The sequence below is a fragment of the Haliotis rubra genome, unplaced genomic scaffold (genome assembly GCF_003918875.1).
Source record: "Haliotis rubra isolate DU_JTF1 unplaced genomic scaffold, ASM391887v1 Scf569, whole genome shotgun sequence".
In the NCBI taxonomy this organism is placed as follows: domain Eukaryota; kingdom Metazoa; phylum Mollusca; class Gastropoda; order Lepetellida; family Haliotidae; genus Haliotis; species Haliotis rubra.
In genome coordinates, this window is record NW_025767267.1 from 383,218 (window position 1) to 409,251 (window position 26,034).

At 38.6% G+C, this 26,034-nt stretch overlaps 1 protein-coding gene across 1 annotated transcript in view; it reads right to left on the reverse strand.

The window, feature by feature from the left end:
• The window catches only part of LOC124254218, an 88,614-nt gene that overhangs the window by 12,475 nt on the left and 50,105 nt on the right, over positions 1 to 26,034 (reverse strand). Inside the window, 3 exon segments of the mRNA XM_046688106.1 lie at positions 638 to 702; positions 5,630 to 5,721; positions 10,583 to 10,657. Coding sequence (XP_046544062.1) covers positions 638 to 702; positions 5,630 to 5,721; positions 10,583 to 10,657 — 232 coding nt within the window.

Sequence of the window (26,034 nt, forward strand, 5' to 3'; positions counted from 1 at the left end):
CAAAGGGCAAATTTTCAGATGTAGATAACAATATCAACAAATCAAGTTTAATGCATGAGCAAGTTGACACCACACCTACACTGCTTTAATTATATCGCACCAGTGAAACTCACTAATACATGAATGGTAATCTATGAGAATCTGAGATTCAAACGCAGGCTCCGAAATTCATGCAAGTCTGTGACATCAAAGTCCTCATTGCTACAAATTGTACCATTGTCTCTGCTTCTGTTGCAGATTTCTTATGATTATAGAAATGTTAACTGCCACTTCTTCAATAAAAACAAATCCCATTATTTCCAAAAAAGCTGGAAACACACAATCAGTGGATCCTATCCACCCTGTAGTTCTAACACTGCTCAAGAAACTCTAGTCTGTCTCACAGTCCCTGAACCATATTACTTTCCCTACAGCCTAGCCATCCCTGCAGCGTAAAGCCCTAAATCAAGCAAGTCTAGATTTCCCCAGGTTCAGGAAATCTCTGAATTTCTGGTCTGCCTTGGGCTCCTTTTCAATTTAAATAGGTTTATTTGTTCAATCAAAATTATATATTCAGAGACTAGCGTTAGTCTAAAGACACTGCAACACCTAAGACAATGTATGTTGCCCTAAACACAAGCGTCCATGCTATACTCACAACTTTAATGCGATCTTCATGTCGGAGCAGGTACAGCATAGACTGGAGGTGGTGCTGGATGTCGCCTGGAAGCAAATTTCAAATCATCAGACTTACGAAACTGTGCACCTACATCTAGTTCGCCTGGCCAAGAAACAAGTTTATGTCAGTCTTTCAGTTCACCAAACCTTTAGACTGACTGACTGAGTTTAGTTTTATGCCGCTTTTTGCAATATTCCAGCAATATCACGGCGGGGGACACCAGAAATGGGCTTAACACATTGTGCCCATGTGGGGAATCGAACCCGGGTCTTCGGCATGACGAGCCAACGCTTTAACCACTAGGCTACCCCACCGCCCCCAAAACCTTTAGAAACATGCTTAAAATTTTCTAATAACTATTCACATCAATTTTCAAGATGAAACCCGTAAACATTTTCTGTTTAGAAAGAAGTATGCAGTCAGCTAGGTATACATGACATGCAGTCAGACATTAGAAAATTCACTGTAAATATTGCTAGAGGTTTGTCAAAAATATCTTCACAGCAAATATCAATGCACATAACATGAGTCTATATGCATGTTTTCCAAAGCATATGCACTAGAATGTCACACATACATGTGAAGAACTAGGCTTACAGCAAGGAGAGCTACTGAGGCCTTATTTGTTTTCATCATCAGCAGAATTTTTTAAGATGAGTCGCTAAAGGGATGCTGTTGAGTCTAGGCACATGTAAACAGTTCTACGTGATCGGTGTATCAATAGCATCATTTCTCACAATAACACTTAGAATGAAATGTGCAATTAGGTGGGGCATGTATGTGTCTAGCAATTAAGGAAACTCATGTTTGACCGCCACTGTGAATAAAGAACATTTCTCACTACAATGAAAAAGCATTAAATTTCTTTGTAAATTTGCTTTTATTTTGGCCCACAAAGAATTGCTTGTGACATCAACCACAGAGAAACCATGTACAGTGTTTATGACTTTTAGTTACACGATCATTGTTATCATTCCCAAGGTTGAACTTAGTCACCTGAATCTGTCTTTATCCTTATCATGCTGAGTAAACAAATGTCAAATCAGGAGTCTCAAGGTGTATACAATTCAACACTTGACTTGTTGCTATAATCACTACGCCTATGACTATGAGAGTGGTAAAGCTATGCTAAAGTATGTGAGTTATGATACCCCTAGCGCCATGATCACATTGTGAAACAGGACCCAGGACTACCTATGTTAAAGTATGTGAGTTATGATACCCCTAGTGCCATGATCACATTGTGAAACAGACCAAGGGCCATCTATGCTAAAGTATGTGAGTTATGATCACCCTATGGCAATGATCACATTGTGAAACAGGACCCAGGGCCATCTATGTTAAAGTATGTGAGTTATGATACCCTAGTGCCATGATCACATTGTGAAACAGACCAAGGGCCATCTATGCTAAAGTATGTGAGTTATGATCACCCTATGGCAATGATCACATTGTGAAACAGGACCCAGGGCCATCTATGTTAAAGTATGTGAGTTATGATACCCTAGTGCCATGATCACATTGTGAAACAGAACCCAGGGCCATCTGTGTTAAAGTACGGGAGTTATGATACCCCTAGTGCCATGATCACATTGTGAAACAGGGTCCAGGACCCCAGCGTAGTCGTCCCAAGGTGTGTACCGTCAATTTGTGCGCCTGCACTCAGTACCCATGACAGGGGTCTGCTAGCAGGGTGACATGGACTTAAACCAGAACTGTTTACAGGAGTTAACCTTAAGGCAAGTCTGTTGACTTTTGTGGGACAAATTGACTTGAACAGGAATTAAAGGGACATTCACTGTCTAAACTATGATGGATTTTGTCTGATATGGGGACATAATGATAAATACTTTTACAAATATTCTGCATCTGCACAAATTGGTTTGGTCAACAGTGGGCACTTATGTAAATACATGTGACAAAGTATTGTGACGAAGAACTTCACACCACATGCACTTTCAGCATTATGTAACCGTTTCTGTACATAGTTGGCATATGGTCACATATTGTCATCATTACCACTGCAATATTCTTGTGTTTTCAGGTATTTATGACAGTTCTCAAAAAACAATCTTATCACATGATAGTTTCCCTCAAAAGAAAAAATTAATTAATTATTTAATGAATAATAATAATAATTTTGAACAATTTCTGGGTGTATGAAATTCTAAGTTCTGTTCGAACAATGCTACCCCTACTTTTTTCTTTTGTTTCTAACGTAAAGTACTAAAAATAGAGTTAGTATAAGTCTAATCGCATGTGGCAATTTGTCATTCATCATTCTGTTCCTCTCAGCAATCTTACCACTACAATCATCATAAGTCTTTGTAAAGTATGGAAGTTAGATCACCTTAGTACTAAGATGTTTTTTAAATGGGGCCAAGGCGGTTAGGTCTGACTGACTGAGTTGGGTGTTTACACCGCTTTTAGCAATATTCCAGCAACATCACGGCGGGGAACACCAGAAATGAGCTTCACACATTGTACCCATGTGGGGATTCAAACCCGGGTCTTTGGCGTGACGAGCCAACGCTTTAACCGCTAGGCTACCACCCCACTGCCCCCGAGGCGGTTAGGGCTTTGTCTGACTGGACTAACACTAAATTTTAGAAATATTTTAAAAATTCAAATGGAGCCAGAACATTTTTTAAATTCATCTAGCCTTGCCCAATCATTCTAGACTTGCATACTCTGATGCTGGACAGTGCTCATCATATCTATCACTAGCTTTCTAGTCCAGACTCGATTATTTACAAACTACCATTATCCAGCTCAATACTACTCAGTGCTACATTTAATGGGCATACACAATAGTCATTTACTTCATAAAGGCCCATTATTTCCAAAAACAAAGACTTGAAAGTCAGCAATTACCTCGACTACCTAATACAGTAGTGCCTAAAAAGTATCAAAAGTTCACGACCCCTGACAACAAAGCACTCAAACATAGACTATTTGTTAGAAACAGGCTTTCTATCTTGAAAACAAAGTCCAGTGGTGCAATGTGGAAAATAGGTGACCTGACCAGACCACAAATATGCTCTGTGCCCCTCGTCAATACCGAGGCATGTTCGCTGGCGTCTTCGTCCAGGAAAGAAACGTAAAGTTCCTTTTTTCCGTCATGGAAAGCTGGATGGAGACTTGTGAGGAAAGTGGTGTCATGTGAACTGACGTTTTGCCTCCGTGGGTTTCTTCCGTGTAATTGAGGAAGTTGGATTAAGTTTTAGAAATATTTGAAAACAGGCAATCCTTAACAAAAGGGGTGAAACTGATATTTATGCTTCCATTCACTACAAGCTACTTGGCATTCAATCAATATACTGACTGAGTTTGGTTTTACGCCGTTTATAGCAATATTCCAGCAACATCACGGTGGGGGACACCAGAAATGGGCTTCACACATTGTACCCATCAATCAATATAAATTATGTTATGGTAAGTGACATAATCATTTAAATACCCCACTGATCACTATTTACTATGAACTGAATGTTTGTTGTGTAACACTGCACATAGCAGAATTCCAAACTGTAAATTATTCAGTCTGGACCAGGCAATAGTCATAATATACTACTCACACTTTGCTAAGGATCACAAAAATTCACAACTATACTTAAACGTAGATTTATAATTTGAAATTGTATCCATTTAAAACTGGATAAATAATAATATGGTAACCCCTCTTTAGGCAAACAGTCACTTTAATCTAACCTTATGCACTTGATACATGAGTAACCATAAAAATGGTTTTCATGGCACCAATCAACCATTTTGCAAATCATGGAAAGAGTCATTGAAAAGTACACAACACCTGTCAATAGCAGGTATGGGATCCACAAGATGCAATGACATACTGAAACCTAGGATCCATGCTTACAATAAGCTAAGATATTTAAACCAAATTTGACCCCACATCATAGTTTTCTGTTGAATCCATGATTTGATCCTTAGCAAAGTGTGAATAGTATATTATGAACAGCAGTTTCTGCAGTATGGGTATGAGTGAGTGAGTGAGTTGGGTTTTATGCCACTTTTAGAAATATTCCTGCCAATATCACAGCTGGGGACACCTGAAATGGGCTTCACACACTTTACCCATGTGGGGAATCAAACCCGGGTCTATCGAACCCAACCTCCATTAGGCTACCCTACCTCCCCTGTATGGGTATGAAGGCATGTTATATTTAACATGGTGACTGACATTCTATTGAATAGCACAGTTGACAACGAGTGTCCTTCCTATGGTATCTGACCGAGCGAAAGCAAGGTCAGATACCATAGGAAGGTCACGAGTTTCGTATAATTCGTATGTAATGAGACCAAGTGTAGTATTCTCTATGAGTCAGTTAGCCTGACCACCCAATCCCCGTTAGTTGCCTCTTCAACAAGTATTGGCTGGTGAAGACCAGTTCTAGCACAGATGTTCTCGGTTGAATGTCTCAGTTCGACTCACAATTAAACAGCGACACGGCAAACGTTCGCAATGTTTACATTCCCACAATGCATTTAAGTTGTAGAATGAATGAATTCACATGTTTCTTATGAATGAAAAAATAGTTACGTCAGAATGTGACCTAATTGAGAGGTCATCGGTTATCCAATCAAATCGTTAGAATCTCAGGTCAAGTCTTTACGACACAGGTCAACACGATACGACACTCGTGTGACGTACGAGATTAGTATGCAACTACCCATACGTTGACCACGTGGGTAATAAATCATCTTATCTCAATGTGTGAATCGATGTTCATTATGTCAATCACTGGATTGTCTGGTCCAGAACCGATTATTATTTACAGACCACCGCCATATAGCTGGACAACTGGTGAAGGTGGTGTCGAACAACAAACTAACAAACTAACAAACAGTTGACAATATCGTCTTCAAAGCAGTTGACTCCCTCTCCGTGTGTAACTTACACTATGAGTGAGCATGTATGTGCATGTCCATAATTTAGTTTTTCGGACTTACCACCATGGCTCTTTTTCGATGACCTCCGAGGCCTTTCTCCTTGAGGTAGGATGAGAGCTGCACCTCGAACAGTGAAATAGCTCTCACTCAAGCTGAAACACACAAAATATTCCAATTATATACAGGAGGAGGACCTCGTGCCAAGCATTTGAAAACATTTCCTTATTTTTTAACACGCTGAAAATGATTCAGTTATAAATCATATTTCTATAAAAAGGTTATCACATAAAACAGAATTATTACCACATTTCTGTTTGTAGAAACAGAATTTATACAAGCATCTTAGCAAAATATAATGTTGAAATAATATTACAACCATAACATAATTTTAATAACTTGCTAATTTATCCATTTACAAATGTCTACAATCATGTCAATAGGAATGTTCAATTTGTTACATCAACTCATCGTATCTTTAAACAAATGCTCAACTTCACTCCAGTTAAAATGTTATTTGTCCCCAAGAATATAAACACGCCATTAGAAACAAGTCTAAAAATCGAACCACATGCTGCTAGTTTGTTAATGCATCCAAAACAAAATATTTTTCACAAACGAAAGTTTAAGAAAATAAGATGATCAAGCAGCTTCTAAAATACAAACATGTTAAAAATTATCTTAATGGTGCTCAAATACATAAAATTAAAATTGACTAAATCATGTTCTATTCCCCATGATGCACTTCATGTCACAAGTTTGTCTTTAGATTGAACATATTCTCAGGGGTTTGTCATAACCAGAAGAGAAGCCAATAATCAGCCCAAAGTCTGGAGCAAATGTAAGTAATAATTCACAAAACAAATATGAAAATCTCCCAATTTCTGTTAATTTACATAAACTTAAGGATATAAAGTTTTTGTTAGGCAACTCAGGTAAGGCTTAAATGCATATTTCTACATTATCTCTTAAAACACCTCAGAATTTAGGAAATACAAACTTCTATAAATCCCAAGTTTGATCAAAATATTTTTCTTCCCATTTTGCCTGACAAGTGGATGGTTTAGAATCTCAAGTAAATTTCTGCATTCTTTTACTTCACAAACCAAAAAATTCAAAAAGTGTTTCTTTCGATATTAATTCCCCTTGCCACAAAGAACAAGGTCTCAGAGAACAGCCAATGCTGAGGACAGTGACAAAAGACGAACAAAACGCTATCAAATCAGTTTCTTTCGTCCATGCTATCTGCCATTCAATTTCAATCACAATTCTGGGTCTCCGGTTAGGTGGTTAAACTAACAGTGGGGGTTAGCTTGGGGTTTCATATCAAGCCCATGCAATCTCTCATTGAAAATCCACGTCTTTTTCTATTGTAAGGGACACGTAATGTAAATCCCCAGTGTTGGGTTTTCCTGGACAAAACCTAGCCGAATATGTCGGGTCTTTACAAATTCTTGTCTCTCTTTACAATAGGTTTGCTGAAACGTAACATGATTCTTGTGCAAGCTATTTAGATGTTTTGCACTGCTTCAGTTTGCAAGATCGCCATTTTGACAAGCTTTAAAATAAGCGTTTCTTGCAGATCTGTTAACTATTTTGATTACTTTCGTCATAAAATATTCAACAAATATAGATAACACAACTGATAAACAAATTGGATTTCTGTATCAAGACATTCTTTCTCAGTAACTTGAAGAGCTAGAATAGCTTGCATGAAAAATATACCAAACAAACAAGTTAAGGATCAGAAATGTTTTGGGAATTACAATATTTTATAATGAAGCAGTGTTTCCGTTTTCCGGTATATACCTGAAAATCGCCGGAACAATTTGTTAGGGACCGGTAAATTGAAAGCCAGCCGGACACTGTGTCCGGTAAATAATCATGTATTAAAATTTAAAAAATCATGGGTAAGCGAATGACAGTCTTGGCTGTGCTTTCATGGTCGCAAAAATTGTTATGTTTCGGAAATACCCAGGCTAAAAATAACTTTAAATGAGTACTTACAGTATGGCAATAGGATATAACTGGCAAATTTCATTATGACCGGCAAAATTTTAGGTCGCCAAACACAGTGTCCGATAAATAATTAAATGAACGGAAACACTTGGTGACTTCATAGTAATGGTTGAACACACAAATTCATGAACATATCTAATGAATATTCATGATCTGTAACTTTTTGTTTATAATACATTCATCTATTCTAACCATCTGAGTTATTCAGTATTTCAATAAAAGAAGAAATATTAATGATTAAATAAATTTGAATGTCATTATTTGTTATTATGTTACAAGAATTATGATTATTCCATCATACAGTGTCATTATAACACAATCAATATTATCATGATTCTGTGGTGCAGGATTAAGGATAAGAATTATGATTATTCCATCATACAGTGTCATTATAACACAATCAACATTATCATGATTCTGTGGTGCAGGATTAAGGATAAGAATTATGATTATTCCATCATACAGTGTCATTATAACACAATCAACATTATCATGATTCTGTGGTGCAGGATTAAGGATAAGAATTATGATTATTCCATCATACAGTGTCATTATAACACAATCAACATTATCATGATTCTGTGGTGCAGGATTAAGGATAAGAATTATGATTATTCCATCATACATAGTCATTATAACACAATCAATATTATCATGATTCTGTGGTGCGGGTTTAAGGATAAGAATTATGATTATTCCATCATACATTGTCATTATAACACAATCAATATTATCATGATTCTGTGGTGCGAGATTAAGGATAATGATATGTAAATATTTCATTGTCAATCAGCTGTAATAGTGTATTTGACAATCACACCTTGTCAGTACCATCAAGGTAAGTTTGTTCAAAATATACTGCTCAAAAGAAATAAAGGATCACCAAATTCTTTCATAGTTGTACAGTTAATCAGTCATGGCATATCAGAATTAACTATAGTAAAGGAACCTTTGAGTTCAGATCCATGCTAAATTTTCCTTCAGAAATAATTTAGATTGGTTGACTTAAGCGCATGAGCATGATACTTCATGTGTTGTATCAGAGATGAGAGAATACCAGCTAGTGGGTTTTTATGAAATTAGAATGAAGCTATAATAGACTGGATTGCTCAGGATGACCTTTGAACTGCATCAGAGATGAGAGAATACCAGCTAGTGGGTTTTTATGAAATTAGAATGAAGCTATAATAGACTGGATTGCTCAAGATGACCTTTGAACTGCATCAGCGAAAAGTGAGTGAGTGAGTTAAGCTTTACGCCTCATTCAGCAATATTCCAGCTTTATGGCGTGGTCTGTAAATAATCGAGTCTAGACCAGACAATCCAGTGATCAACAGCTTGAGCATCGATCTGCACAACTGGGAACAAATGACATGTATCAACCAAGCTAGCGAGCCTGCTAGTCGCCTCTTATGTCAAGCATCCAGGGTTATTGAAGATCAATTCTAACCCGGGCCTTCATGGATACATCAGCCAAAAGAGCAGGGTAAGCCCCAAGAGCTCACGAATGTTGCCACCTTGGCAAAGCAACTGAACATCTTGTCAGGCATAGTCCTTATCAACAAAGAATCATATTCAGGAATTCTGATCAGCGGATCCTGGCTGGGACAAGGGAAGCAACACTGCACAAAAATGACTCCACTGATTATTGCTGAAGAATACTCCAGTGGAATTAGTTAAATAAATCTGTAATTGTGCAATTTCAGTTGTAAAAGGCAAAACACACCTTGCTGAATTATACAGCTTGTCACGTTACTGCATACAAGGTTACACAAAACTTTTGATAATAATTGGACTCTGTGAATGTTAAACAGGCCATCGCTCTTTCAGCATTAGATTGGACTGCTTTCAATACAATATTCAGTAATACTCCCTTTTCCTCCCAGTAAGAGAAGTGGAGCAAGGATTTGTCTGGGTTGTACCTTCATGGAGAATCAAACCTGGGTTATCAGCATGAAGAGTAGCTGCTTAACCCACTAGGCTAACCAACTCTTTCTGCTATGATATAATAGTGTTGATGGCAATCAAAGGCAGCAGAAAACTGGGGGCTTGAAGCAGGAATTGTATTAGGCCCAAAAAAATAAATGTTGTGGTTCCGATTTCCTACATTTCAGAACTAGGATAGGTAGGTAGGTTTTTGTGTTTTTTTGGAAAAATATTTTTACATTACTCATGTGTCAGAAAATAAATTTAATTTATTATGTGGTGAGTAAAATTGTTAGGCTCGGCGGGAATCTTTAGGGTCGGTCGGGAAATGCGAACCACAAGCTTTTTTCTTTAAGCCTTAGTGGCTATGATTGAAAATGGTTACATCACATTGTCAATGATAAAAATAACTCTTAATCACACTTCAAATATATTAAATTGGGTTTAATGCCAGTATTTGGTTTACAGAGCAGCAATGTTCTAGCTACATGGCTGTGGTTTTTTAAATAATCCAGTCCGGACCATATAATCTAGTGATCAACAGCATCAGTATATTGATCTATGTAACTGCGATACAATGACATGTGTCAACCATCTATGTGACTGCGATACAATGACATGTGTCAACCAGTCAATGAGCCTGATCCCATTAGTTGCTTCTTACGACAAGCACGGGTTGCTGAGGACCAATTCTATTCCAGATTTTCATGGATGGATTATAATAGGGACTCATCCTTGATTCAAACCCAAGGTCAGCAGATCCAAGAACAACTAAGGGACACAACTCAACGAATTGTGACACCAAGTTCAGACCAAGACTGAGTTGATATACAATAAAAGAAAATCTTTTAAAACAAGTCTTTAGATCTGAAATCATAAAGCCTAAATCTCAAATCATAATTAAAAATCATGAAAAGATAATTTTCTATACATGCTGACACGGACGCTGCAGTAGGTTGTAAAAGTTGTTAGATCACACGAGACAAGCAGGAACAGAGGGGAGCAGGGTTATTGTTATTGTTATCAGGATTATGATTGCAAATATTTCCATGCTTATGGCGAAAATCTCACCAGGGACGAAGCTTTGAGATAAAGCGAACAGAATGGAATAACTTTCGCAGTCTTTGCACATTTTGTTTGTGGGATCTGAAACAGTAGTCGGTAACAACATCACTGTGAATGAGTGAGTGAGTTGAGTTTGAACCACTTTAAATTGTTTTTCAGCAATATCACCACATTCACCTTCAAAATGTGACGACAAAATCAACACTGAAATGAAGATTATGAAATGCATTATAAGCTTGTGAATTCTAAACTGTGATAACAAACAGATGAGGACCTAGAAGAGAATGGTGCTGATTTCAGTCATGCTTGCTAATCAGTTTCAAGTAATTGACAGTTGTATATTTCATGCACGTTGGATAATTTAATGATGTGAAGACATTTTTGATGAATGGTTGGTTGGTTGGTTGGTTGAATGAATGAATGGTTGGTTGAATGAATGAATGAATGAATGAATGAATGAATGAATGAATGAATGAATGAATGAATGAATGAATGAATGAATGAATGAATGAATGAATGAATGAATGGATGGATGGATGGAAGAGAGCAAGAAAGGAAGGATGAATGAATGAACTGTTGTGTCGGAAGTAGCGACAACTTCAAACTGACAACCCCCGTTTCATTTCACGAGGTTTAGTGTTTGGGTTTTTAATGCACTATGTATGTGTCAACTCCGACAAGATGTGCTGTTCCCCTGGTGTGACGTGAGGTCTATGTGTGTGGGACACTCAGTAATGCACATTCCGCTGCGCATGTCACATGTTGGTTGTGCATAGCTGTCACTTCCCGAAGCGACATGGACATGCAACCCCTAAAGTAACCACAGCTGTCTGTTGGTTGAAATGTTCAGCTTCACGTACAATTTGGACGAGCTCAAAGTTAAAAATTCAACAAAAAGTCAATACGGTTTTCATATAACAAATCTGACAGTGTTTTCATAGGTATTTTGGAGTCGATTTTTTCAGTATATAATCATGCAGTATAATAATGGGGAAATATATATTGATACATCATCATCATCATCATCCTCATCATTGTTAATGACGGCACCATCATCAACACTGTAGTTATCATCGTTAACATCATCGTCATTGTTGCCATTCTCTACAGTGAGTGAGTGAGTGAGGTGGGTTTTACACCGCTTTTAGCAATATTCCAGCAATATCATGGCGGGGGACACCTGAATGGGTTCACATATTGTACCCATGTTGGGAATCGAACCCCGGTCTTGCACGTGACGAGCAAACGCTTTAACCACTAGGCTACCCCACCGCCCCTCATTCTCTACAGCGCCATCATCATCTCCATAGTCATCATTATCGTCAGTCATTGTCATCATCATCAAAGATTCTATATCAAGCTTTATCAGCGTTAAAATGGTGTAGGATAAACCGCACGATCATTTTCTGTGTCTCATTATTTTCACTATCAACAACAGCTACAACAAATCCCAATAACCACAATCATTCGTGGATAAAAGTTTTTCTTCTTCGAATATTCTCTTGACATCATCATGAAAGCATGTAAGTAAATTTCATTTGAACAAGACACGACGACCAACCAATGATCGATATTGTGAACATGAAAGATGATCCCATCCACTGAGATACGAAAACACGTTATAAACATGACCCAGAGTCTGACCACCTGGCCACCTCTCACGACCAGTCCAGGTTGTTTGGTTCCTATTCTCCCTACAGGGTTGTATATCAATAGGCAGGTAAATACAGAGGAATGTACATACAGGCAGGTACTGAAGGGGCTAAATACTGAATAGCCATTTAGAGTACAATATAAGCAATGTCGAGGAGTTCTGGTATGGTATTGAGCTGAGTGTTGGTTCACCCAACAATGGGAACTTTCAGCTGACACTGTTGCTCACCAGGCGTTAAATTGTAAGGCGGTGTTTCGTGTTGTTGAAACCACACATTGCCCAACAGCCGATTGTGTTGTAGCACTCAAGGGACGTTAAAAAACACCGAACTTTTTCACATGACTATAACTGTATAACTGTTGTCAAGGTCATGGCAGATTGGGTATAGTCATGCAGGGCTCCAGATAAGGGCTGTATCGGCGTATGTACGGATAAAAAATATGCACGATACGGTAGGAAATAATTTAGAAAACGTAGCAGATACGCACCACAGCAATGGTGTACGGTCTTAGAATCACTTACAGACGTATTTATCTGAAAAAAGTATTGTTTTATTGTTTATTGACCTGTTTACACAAGAGTAGCAATGTTGTGGTGCATATATGAAACGAAACACAAGATTACTGATAGTCCATTAGCTTCCATTCAGTACTCTAAATGTACACTTAGGTTTTCCAGTACTCAATATTGAACAAATAAGGAGTACGTACTCCTGATGTTGAAAAATTATCTGGAGCCCTGGTCATGAAAATTATGAATATACCTGAACGCAATTACAAGGAACATTTACCCGGGGTTATACATGACACAGAAATATATATCCAATAAACACAGTTGTGTAGAATAGACATAGATGACAATATTGCATCCCGAGACATAATTATCATTGTACCAGTTCTTGTCAATACATTTAAATGTATGCAAATAAAGTAATCATGTCCAACAGTTTAGTCCATTTTATTACTTTACACAACCCTCTTGTCTGCTGTAAGATCCTTGAAATCAATTATTAGGGTAACCTTGACCCCTAGTTTAGTGGGCTAGCACTATAAAACCAGCTTGAGTCTGGGCTAGTACAAGCAGACGCCCATACACATACACACGCATGCACGTCGTCATATGAGCGAAATATTCTCAAGCACAACGTTAAATCCAATTTCACCTCACCTCACCTCACCTAGTTTAGTAGGTCAAGGTAGAACACTGCATACCAAATATGGGAACCAGTGTCACATAACCTTGTTCATGGAGATTAATAGATTTCAAAATTGGTATTCTTCAAAGGATAACTATGCAAGAAGGAAATAGTGTTCCATGTTATAGGATATCACACTCAGTCCAATGGGATGCAGCATTTTACATCCATTGAATAAGTGAGTTTAGTTTTTACGCCACTTTCAGCAATATTCCAGCAATATCACAGCGAGGGACACCAGAAATGGGTACCACACATTGAATGTATATGTATTTTATCCACCTGTACACATGACACCAAAATAAACTAAACTATAAAAAGTAAATAATAATTGAACCAGGGCCTTCGGCATGACGAGTGAACGCTTTAACCATTTGGCTACCCAACCACCATTTTACATCCAATAAACCTTAAACCTTAGGATTTTTCTTCAAATGTAAAGTTCTGTGACAAAAACAAAACTAATACCAAATTAACAATCTACCTTCCAGTGCCAAACATATTCCATATCCAGCTGACCCAGGAGGTCAATCAACATGTTTGTGTAAATATGTTCATATTGGTGATTTTGCTGGCGGTGGTCTGAGGTGACCATTTGACCACATGATGCGAGGTCAATTTCATCTGTCAAGATCATACCTCAGAATGATGGATGACAGTTGGTGCACATATCAGCAAAATGATCTGGTAATTACCAGCATGCTGGGAGGGTCTGTCTGAGGTCATACTAAAGTTCAACTCGATCATCGCTCAGTCATGAAATCATTTATATCAACACAGATCAGGTTTTAAAGTTTACCAAATATTCAGTCAAAAACGAACTTCAAAATTGTGGTGCCAGTTTCTGGGACCAGTGGTTGATAACGTGAACAAAGGTCTACAAATTATTTGTTGTTGTTGTTGTTTGTTGTTTAACGCTACGCAGCAATATTCCAGCTATATATAAATATATACAAACATCGGGACGGACGCTGCTGAATACAAAGTTCCTCATTCTAGTGATCAACAGTATGAGCATTGATCTTGGTACAAACTATAACCTAAACAAAGCAATGATCTGACTGGGACCTACTTAGCTGAATGATCAATGAATCTATCAAAAGAGTGAGTGAGTGAGTGAGTTGCGTTTTACGCCACTTTTAGCAATATTCCAGCAATACCATGGCGAGGGACACCAGAAATGGGCTTCACACATTGCACCCATGTGGGGAATCGAGCCCCGGGTGTTGCACGTGACGAGCCGACACCTTTAACCAGTCGGCTACCCCACCAAAAGAACTGGCAAAGAAATAGATTATACTTTTACCATCTCACCCCAAATCAGTTTCCATTCGAGGACCTTTTTGAGAATCAAACCCCAAGGTTAGAAGCAGGTACACTTTACCCATAGGGCTTCAGAACACCCAACCAACATCAAGACCGAGGACAATAAAGAATAAAGAACTAAGCCATCGATAAATGTGCAATATCAAACGAACTCTGGCCCATTATTGTCTATAATGACCTTGTCAACAACAGATACAGCTAAACAGATTAGATCATCTTCACAAAGGATAAGGATAAGACCAATGAGATGAGAGGGCTGTTCGATATAACAGATCTACACCATGAGGAATATTTTTAATCCCTAACATGTTAAAGGGATGATAAAGCATTATGCCTGACATGGGCTGTTAGAATATAACATATCTAGATCACAAGGTATATTTTTAATCCCGAATATTTCAAAGATAACTATAATGCCTGTTTCAGTCAGAGAGTATACTGAAAAGGACTATAATTGTGAGGTGAGGTGAGGTGAAATTGGGTTAAACGTCGTGCTTGAGAATATTTCGCTCATATGACGACGTGCATGCGTGTGTATGTGTATGTGCGGCTGCTTGTACTAGCCCAGACTGAAGCTGGTTTTATAGTGCTAGCCCACTGAGATACCATGCCGCAGTGAAGCATGAATACCCTACTCAGACACATTATACTGACTCCGAGCCGACCAGTCCTTGTTGTACCCATTAATGCCGAGCGCCAGGCAGGGACCAACAATACCATATTTTAACGTCTTTTGGTATGACGCGGCCGGGGATCGAACGCACGACCTTCCGCTCTCCGGGCGGACGCTCTAACCACTACACCACGGAGGCGGTCCTATAATTGTGAGATGTCATTCAGAAAGTGTGTACATTAACCTAAATTGTAATCAGTTTTTCAGGTGTGTGTACTTGAAAATTTCAGGGATTATGCATTATTCGTGGAGAAGAATCTGGTATTACGCAACACCCATTGTTCAATGTTAAATAGGGATAGGTTTTACGAAAACCTTCTCAGCAGGAAATATGAAATCTAAAAGTTCTCCTTGAATATCACAATGGCGACCGGCTTGCTTGTGAACAATGAACACAAAGCCCATTCAAAATATGGGAAGTAATTTCCACAAACACAGGCATAAGAAAAGTATGGGAGGTGAGGTGGAATGTGGTTTAACGTCATGATGTGTGGGTGCATGCAAGTGTGTGTGTGATGTGTGTGGTGTGTGTATGCATGCATGCGTGTGCATGTGTGCCTGATGTGCATGTGTGTGCCTGATGTGCATGCATGTGCCTGAAGTGCATGTGTCTGCATGTGTGTGCATTACAACGAAAGCACATGTGATACATATGTTCTCACCGAAAGAGTTTGCTCAAAATTGCCTCTGTTCACCCAGCAAAAATGGGTACCCGGTGGGATAAGTCATGTGACTATAACGTTCAGTTTGGGTTATCCGGGGTAATAATGTGTTGTGCTATTCACTGTTAGCGATATGAGCATACCTGGTGTGGAGTTTGGCCCTACATAAATAAACACATTATTATTATTATGTGTGCTCGATATGTGTGTGCATGTGTGCATCTGGACAATCTTTGCCCAGATTATAGCTGATTTGTGAGTGCTATCCAACTGAGATGCTATTCTACAGTTTAACACAACATCCCACAGTATGCTCACAAGCCATTCCTCGTCTATCCCTTTAATGACAGCCCCTCTTTTAGTAAGAGTGAGTTTGGTTTAATGCGCCACTTTTAGCAATATTGTCCCCAGCCATTGATATGTTGCTGGAATACCTGAGAAATCAGGGTCTATCAAATTGACAGCCCCTCTGTGGGGAATCAAACCCGTGAGTTTGGTTTAAGCGCCACTAGCTTTAACCAACTAGACTACACCGACCCCTCTTTTGGAAAGACCAGGATGGAGCCACCGATCTACAAACACTCAACCCACTAGACCACGAAGATGCTGAATGTAGTTAGTTGTAACAGTGACAAAGCTCCTTATTGTCTGTCTTCCTCTAACTTATCACGGAGATAAAGCTGCTTGTTATCCGTACACCTCATACTTATCGTCCATGTGATACTACCCACAAATATAATCTCCTTTTCTTTATATTTCATTCCTCAGGCGGAAATTACAGCATGTACACTTGTAAACGTGACTCTTTTCACATTCTACAGTTTAACACAACATCCCACAGAATGTTCACTTTGACCCAACCATTCCTCGTCTAACCCCTTAATGCCAGTCCCTCCAGGATCGAACCACCAGTCTACAAACACTCAACCCACTAGACCACCATGAGTGAGTGAGTTGGGTTTATGCCGCTTTTAGCAATATTCCAGCAATATCACGGCGGGGACACCAGAAATGGGCTTCACATCTTGTACCCTTCGTGCCCAATGTTGCTTTACTTCAACTGATTTGTGACCTGAGGCTCTTTGCACAGGACCATACACCACCAAATTTAAATTGAAAAGGAGAACCAGTGAGCTTGTAGATTCAGAACCTGGTAAAAATCTAGACTTGCTTCACTTAGAGCTTTGGTATAACGGCTGGGCAGAAGGGAGTGGGTGAGTGAGTATGGTTTTACAACACTTTAATAATATTACAACAATATCGTGGCGGGGACACCAGAAATAGGCTTCACATATTGTACCCACGTGGGGAATCGAACCTGGGCCTTCGTCGCCCCTAGGCTACCCCACCGCCCCAGACCACCAAGATGCTGAATGTAGTGGGCTGTAACAGTGACAAAGCATCTTATCAGACTTCCTGGAACTTATCACGGTGATAAAGCTGCTTGTTATCTGTGTACCTCATACTTATCATCATCCATGTGATACTACCCACAAATCTAATCTCCTTTTCTTTATATTTTGTTCCTCGGGCGGAAATTGCAGCATGTTATGACGAGTAAACATGACTCTTCTTCACATTCGGACATTCATGATTATCTCATTTAGGTTCTCAGATCAATTTCCCGATGGAGCCTCTGTTGTTTATGGCAGTCTCAAATGCTAGTTATATAGATTTATTAGCAGATATGGCCATCTTGAACGAATAATAATGTATCTTACTTGGGCTGTTTATTGGCAAATTAACTGTCTTGGGATATAACAGGATATACTGTGATGTAGAGTGTTTGATAGTGATGAATACTCATTGTGCAGATACTATTTTCCAAATGCTGAAAATATTACAATGTCAGCATGATTGGTCCATGCCATCTTGTTGCCATGGATACAGAGGAGATTAGAACATCAGAGGAAAAACACTTCCATGTTTCAGCCATTTTGTTTACCAATATCGAAGGGAAACATCTTTTGATAATGAAGTTCTGTGCAGATTTTAGGTTAATTCATATTGATTTTTTAAGTTAATTCATGAATCATATTCATTTTCAAGGATAATTCATATTTTTTTCCCACCTGATATACAGAAAAAATCATGCAAAATATGAAACGCGTATAATATTAACACTGAAAATCACACTTGTTACTTGAAGTGATCTAAGACAATTGTACTGTATAGCTCCTTATATCTTCCAGTTTTGATGTATGTTAGAAATGAGGCATAGCTTTCTACAGGTATCTACAAGGACCATCTTTAGTCTTTCTTAAATTTGACTTGGTTTGGAAAAAGAAAGAATTTTATTAATTTTGAACCCTGATTTGGAGGTCAAAACAAAGCAAATGAAGACAATTTATTTGTCATTCAGACTCTGAGACAATATATCCAATTTCGGCACTCTTAGATATATTCCAGCAATATCATGGCAAGGGGTACACTAAAAATGGGCTTCACACATTGTACCCATATACTTACACATTGAGTGAGTCAATGAGTGAGTGAGTGAGTGAGTTTAGTTTTACGCCACACTCAGCAATATTCCAGCTATATGGTGGCGGTCTGTAAATAATCAAGTCTGGACCAGACAATCCAGTGATCAACAGCATGAGCATCAATCTGCGCAACTGGGAACTGATGACATGTGTCAACCAAGCCAGCGAGCCTGACCACCCGATCCCGTTAGTCGCCTCTTACGACAAGCATGGGTTACTGAAGGTTCATTCTAACCCAGACCTTCACGGGTCTTGGGGAATCAAACTCCAGTCTTTAACATGTATGGGAATTCACTGACACGTTGAATGATGAACTGAATGATGAACAATACACCAAATTTGAAGCAAATAATGCAGGATGTCGTCTCCTCCTATTACAACCAAACATGTCACTTCCACCCACATTCCAGGCCAGAATACCAATACTGACACCAGCAGCTATCAGTGTCATGTTTCCAAAACACATACCAAGAGAATGCTAACCCACCCATTACCAGGGAAGTAGTTCCGACCCTGGAACCTGACATGATAACCAGTGTTAGTTTACACATAAATGTCAACTACAAGCAGTGCTGTTTCCTCTCAGCTCTGACACTAGACTTGTACAAGTCTCTGTGGATACATTTCATAGCTAAAATGAAAATTTCTTTAAAAATATAAATAACAGACTGGCATCCACTTATCTAGACTTCAGTCTTTAAAGGATAGAACTACTTTACATCCATAGGCTTAACGCGGGGTGGGGTAGCCTTGTAGGGTAGTGTTTGCTCGTCATGCTGAAGACCCGGGTTTGATTCCCGCGTTGGTACAAGATGTGAAGGCCATTTCTGGTATACCCTGCCATGATATTGCTGGAATATTGCTAAAAGCGGCGTGAAACAAGCGATCTCTGACACCAACCCAACCAACTGAACCCAAGTAAGGCCTTCCAGATATTGTAATGTGTTCCTTGTCTCCAACCTTCTAGAAGGAGAGCACAAAAAAAACACAAAGAAATTACCTCCATAAAATTTCAACAACAAAAAACTTTCATTAATTGTTTAATATGTTGCTATGACTATTGGTGTTTGAAAGGTTTTAAGCTTATACGTGTAAAAGCAACTCCAAATAAAAAGTTGTGAAGATTTTTCTCATATTTTACACATTACACAACCTGACAGCAGCTGTGTAGTTTACCTTAAGACCAAAACTGACCACCACTTTTACACAACTTTTATTTTATTAAATAAACATTTTAAACTTTATCTTCATTTTAGGCTGATGACAAGCTGTATTAAATGCACAACTTTCAAAATTCCACCCAGTGCAATAAACATTGTGTGGTCTCTCGTAATTCTATATCCTAATTCAAAAAGGACTTGCCTTTGTATTTTCACTATGTGATTGAACAATGGTATCTCTTAAATGTTCTGTGAAGTGAGACCTACATAAACAATCTGTCTGTCTGCGAAGTAATATACAAGAAAGAAAAGCTCTATTGAACTATCTTCCTTTCTGGGCGCTGACAATCTCCATTTTGCAACAGACAGCCTTTTACATAAAGATGGGAGTGACACTGCGACACATAACAATGACATAAACTTGAATGGATCTCCTTGATCCGGCATCAGTGTCCCCGAGACCCATTGTCCCCCTTCAGACCCGTTGTCCCTCTTTCAGCCGATGATGCAAAATCAATCATCGACAAACAGATTGTTGACAGGTGCGCTTGTATGTATCACCTGTGGCGACTGGCTTGTTTGATGACTCAAGCCAGTTTGCTTTATCAATTTCAGTTGTTGTTGTGGTTAAGACTGAGTTAAAGATTCTTAAACTTCTGTATAGAGTTGGCCCTTTGAGTTAAAGGGGTTCTTACAGCTAGAGTGATAGTCTGTCTCACAGTCCCTGAACCACATTATTTCCCCTACTGCCTAGCCTCTCTGCAGTGCTAAAGCCCTAAATAAAGCAAGTCTAGATTTCCTCAGGTTCTGAATCTCTGGTCTCCCTGGGGCTCCTTTTCAATTTAAATGGGCTCGTTTGTTACTATCAAAATTATATATATTCAGCATTAGTCTACTAGAGTGAGTGGGTTGGGTTTAAAGCCACTTTTAGCAATATTCCAGTAATATCACGGCGGGGAACACCAGAAATGGGCTTCACCCAATGTACCCATATGGGGAATCAAACCCAGGCCTTTGGTGTGATGAGCAAACACTTTAACCACTAGGCTACCCCACCACTCCTCTTACAGCTTGAAGTGGTCATGTTGTCATAGGGTTCTTTAAGAGTTAAAGAAGTCTCTTGAGTTAAACAGGTTCTCACTGTTGGATCCCTAATAGTTAGGAATATATCGAGTTTAAGGGCATTCCAAAGCTAAAGGCATCCTTAGAATTAAAGAGGTCTTTGAGTGAAAGGAATCCTTACTGTTGGGTGCTTATTTTAGTGGTGGTCCGATTAATTGAAATAATCGAAGATTGGTCGTAGTGACTAAACGACCAAGCAAATCGGTCATAATTTCTCATAATCGAACACAACCAATTTTGGAACACTTGTTTGCGTTAACGATATTTTTCACATGGTTGGTTTTGTCTGTTTTATTTTTGAAGCACTACATGCTAGGTTCAAGTCATGATTGAATTTATCTTAAAGATTCCAAGAAATTTATGTTCCTAACATACTAGTCATCCTTTAAAGATATGAAATTTTGCCCAACCCCCAAAACTACATGTTTTTTACCTTATTTTTATGTGCATTAACAAATTTCATAAATGATGCTAACCAATTATTTTCGATGATTGATCGGTAGTAATGAACCAATCATCAATTATGAGATTTTAACCAATTCCCAACACTAGTGCTTATAGTTAAATGGGTCTTTGGAGCTAAAAGTGTCCTTCAGTTAAAAGGATTCTTAGCATAAAAAGGATCCTTAGAGTTTAGTGTGTCCTTAGATTTCAAGGGTCCTTATTGTTTAATGTGCCCTTAGATTTTAAGGGGCCCTCAGAGTCAAAAGGTCTTAAGGGGTTTTTTTAGTATTTAAGTCATCTGTTGAGTTAAAGTGAGTTTATGCTGTCATTTTCAGTGTAGATACAGACACTGTAATAAGTGATATGTGAAACTGCTTACTAATGACAAGCACCTGTCAATCAAGTTATGAAATGTCATGACAATCTAGCAGAAACAAGTTGTACTGACACACATTATTTGTCACAATGACGTTCACCTCCCATCAGGGCTCCAGATAAGTGGGCGGTGGGGTAGCCTAGTGGTTAAAGTGTTCGCTCGTCACGCTGAAGACCTGGGTTCGAATCCCCACATGGGTACAATGTGTGAAGCCCATTTCTGGTGTCCCCCGCCGTGATGTTGCTGGAATATTGCTAAAATCGGCGTAAAACCAAACTCAGTCAGTCAGTCCAGATAAGTTTTCAACATCAGGAGTACGTACTCCTTATTTTTTCAATACATGAGTACTGGAAAAACTACATTAAGAGTACTGTATGGAATTTAATGGTGTATCAGTAATCTTGTGTTTCGTTTCATATATGCACCACAACATTGCTTCTCTTGTGTAAACAGGTCAATATACAATAAAACAGTATGATGTCTTTCAGTGGCATTTAGAAGTTGTACATTGATGTCCAAGATATTTTTATGGATTAAACTTCTTTTTAATTTCTCTCACGACGTTTCGAGACCATTCCAGGTCCCTTCATCAGGTGAACTGGCAGTTAGGACTATGAAGGGACTTGGAATGGTCTCGAAACGTCGTGAGAGAAATTAAAAAGAAGTTTAATCCATAAAAATATCTTGAATAAAACAGTACTTTTTCAGATAAATACGTCTGTAAATGATTTTAAGACCGTACACCACTGCTGTGGTGCGTATCTGCTACGTTTCATAAATTATTTCCTGTCGTATCATGCTTATTTTCTATCTGTACATACGCCGATACGACCTTTATCTGGAGCCCTGTCTCCCATGTCTTAACAGAACTAGGACAAAGAGGGGTCATTTCCTACTGGCCTCTCCTCTTAAAAACCTGGCCCTCATGCATCACATTCTGTGCCTTTGAAGTGACCAGATAGATCACCGCTCGTCAATTTCATCGCTGTCAAACACGACACACGTTACTTACGCTTACTGATCATGCTAATTAAATAGATCATGAAACAGTCGTGATGTTAGTTTTGTGTTCTCTATGGGAATTAATTCCCATTTATATCATATTTATTTGTACCCAGGTGACACTGTTTGTAAACAGATATTAGAGACTAGCCTGTAAACACTCACCTACAAACGTGAAAAGACTTACACACTTGACCAAGTCAACAATAACAAGTGTCACTCTACATCGTTAAGCCACCATAGAGCTGGAATATTGCTGAGTGCGGCATAAAACTAAACTCATTCACTAAAACTTCATTGTTAAGAAACAGGATACTATTTGTATGATGGTCAAAAAATAAGAATGAAAATTAAAAAATTGTTAAGTGAATAACTCCAAATGCTTGAAGCAATGCTTTCTGATTACGTTCCTGACAACTTTTCAAATGGAGTCCAAACTTTATGCAAACAGCTGCCAAACAACCTACTGACATGCTGACCATTAACACTGACTGACTGAGTTTAGTTTTATGCCGCTTTTAGCAATATTCCAGCAATATCACGGCGGGGCACACCAGAAATGGGCTTCACACATTGTGCCCATGTGGGGAATAAAACCCGGGTCTTCGGCGTGACGTGCCAACGCTTTAACCACTAGGCTACCCCGCCACCCCCTGACCATTAACACAATCAGTGTTTGAAATCAAGGGGTTGTTGATGTCACTGCTATACTATTTGAATCTGACATATACACCTAACTTTTAACATTGGTTCAAGCATCTTTATGACCTTTCTGCTTAATCTAAACCACTAAGAAACAATGAATATAAAACTCAACTAATTATCTTTCCTTGCAGTAGTGAGTGAGTTTAGTTTTACGCCGCACTCAGCAATATTCCAGCTATATGGCAGCGGTCTGTAAATAATCGAGTCAGGACCAGACAATCCAGTGATCAACAGCATGAGCACCAATCTGCACAATTGGGAACCGATGACATGTATCAACCAAGTCTGCGAGCCTGACCACCCGATCCCTTTAGTCGCCTCTTACGACAAGCAGTCGCCTTTGTGGCATCCTTGCAGTAAGTAGACAAAATAATACTCTTTGTTCAACAATAAAAAGGAATATTTTTCTATGGAATAATAGTATTAAGAAAATATAATTTAATGTTTTGGTATGTTTGTTTCCAAAATGATACTTTTTATTCAACAATAACAGCAATATGTTTCTATGGAATAATATTAGGAAGAAGAAATAATTTTATATTTTGGTACGTTTCTTTCCTTTCCAAAACAAAAAGTACATCGCTGGCCACCATCTTCCCTAGCTGCCCCTGTTCTGACCCTTGCCATTATGAACTATACACAATGTTAACAAACATGTCAACAAATCTACACACACTGACAGCTTCCTGTCATGAAATAAACGTAAATACTTCTCCCTGGGACTGAAATACCTTCCTACAGGTGCACCACCTTTATCTCAAGACTGTGTTTTAAGCTACAGCTGAAAATTATCTGGATACATGCACTGCTAAATAGCCAGCTAACAGGTTGGCCAAGCTTCAAGTGTTGAGAAATGGTATTTTTAACCACACAAGCTCAAAGGAAGTCTGTCGGGCTGTATGCCAAAATATTTAATATCTACGCCTGTATGCGAGAATGTTTCAGCAATCATACTTATGATTTCTATTTTAAAATAGCAACATTCATCACAACCAAATTCTGATGATGACATAGGCAAATTTATTAATTTAATATTTGTTCCTGATAAATAATGGAAAATAATGTCTTCAGGTTTTAACCCCAAAATATTTTTTCCCATGCTGATGTCTTTGAGAACAAATACGTTGTGTAAACCTCACAACATTTTTAGCCTTAAATACACACAGCCTTTCAGAAAGCATAACATGTAGAATGTAACGTGTTATATTTGGGATTATTGTCTATGTGGAGTACTGATTCAAATACTTGATGGGACTCAACACCCAGTAGTACTAGAATCCTAGTACTACTTACTGAACAACTGAAATCCCAAATGAAATGTTACAATTTCAACCATGACAAAATGCTGGTTCTGTTTTTAGGAAGCTTATCTGATAAGCCTTCAAAACGAGGTCCATCATTTCACATTTTAACTCTTAACCACAATCTGAGTAAGTAAGTATGGTTTTACGACACTTTTAGCAATATAAATTCCAGCAATATGACAATGGGGTCACCAAAAAAGGGTTTCACATGTACCCATGTTGGGAATCGAACCCAGTACTTCGGCATGATGAGTGAACGCTTTAACCACTAGGCTACCCCACCCCCACAATCAGAAGTAAGGTAATAATCATATTGCATGATAATCATCACTCCACCCCCCCTCGTGACAAATGGACCAAAATATCACTTTAAATCAAAAAAGCAGCAACTCTCCTGAAAATTATTCTTGCTCAAAGCACAACCCACCGATGTGAATGAATCCTACTTTGATGAACTTGATGACTAAGATTTGTACACTGATCCATAACAACAAAAATACGAACCTGTCGCTTGGCAAATTGCATGTTCTTGTCATGGTGCTATGGTGTAATTTCAATCTTGTAATTTCTGCTTTGAAATATTTCCAAATGCCTATAGAAAACAGGCTTCAGACTCATTGCGCAACATCTTCTTCCAGAGCTGTAGAACCTCACGACAGGCCATTCATCAATCAAGTCATTTGAGCCATCTGAAGGTCAACGTTTCCTAATGACTTTGATGTCCATTAACAGCTGTGAACAAATGTCTATTGCACTGTTCAAATTGGCAATTTCTTCCACAAAGCTAGTGTGTACATTCACCGCTATGTAGCCTGGCCCTCAATTCAATATGACACACTTGACTTGATGTCTGTTTCTTAAGCGTTGTCTATTTCTTCACCAGCATTGTCAATTTCATCCAACATGGAACAATTCTATATATCTTGGTCCTACAAGTTCTGATCAGAGAAAATGTCAATTCAGCCAAATTTGATTAAATAGACTTCCATATGCATAGAAGATAGCAATTAGCTGTCGACACTTAGTCTGAGGTAAATGTTGCTTATTTACTTCATTTGAAATGCACTGAATCTGATGATCTGTGACAATGAGATCCAATGACTTGGGATTAATCACCACTTGCTCATTTCCATCACTTTGTCAAACCTGATTTCACAGTGAAACGTATACTCGTTGTTATGCTCTGGGAGTTCGCCACTTCAGGTCTCAACTGATAAATCCCACTGCTTCATCACTGGCCAGAAATGAACACACTGTGTAATGACATTCAAAAATTAATTGTGTAGATTTCACAAACTTAATCCATGGCAGATGAAAGCGTTCAGTCTATCACTGCATCTTCACGACAC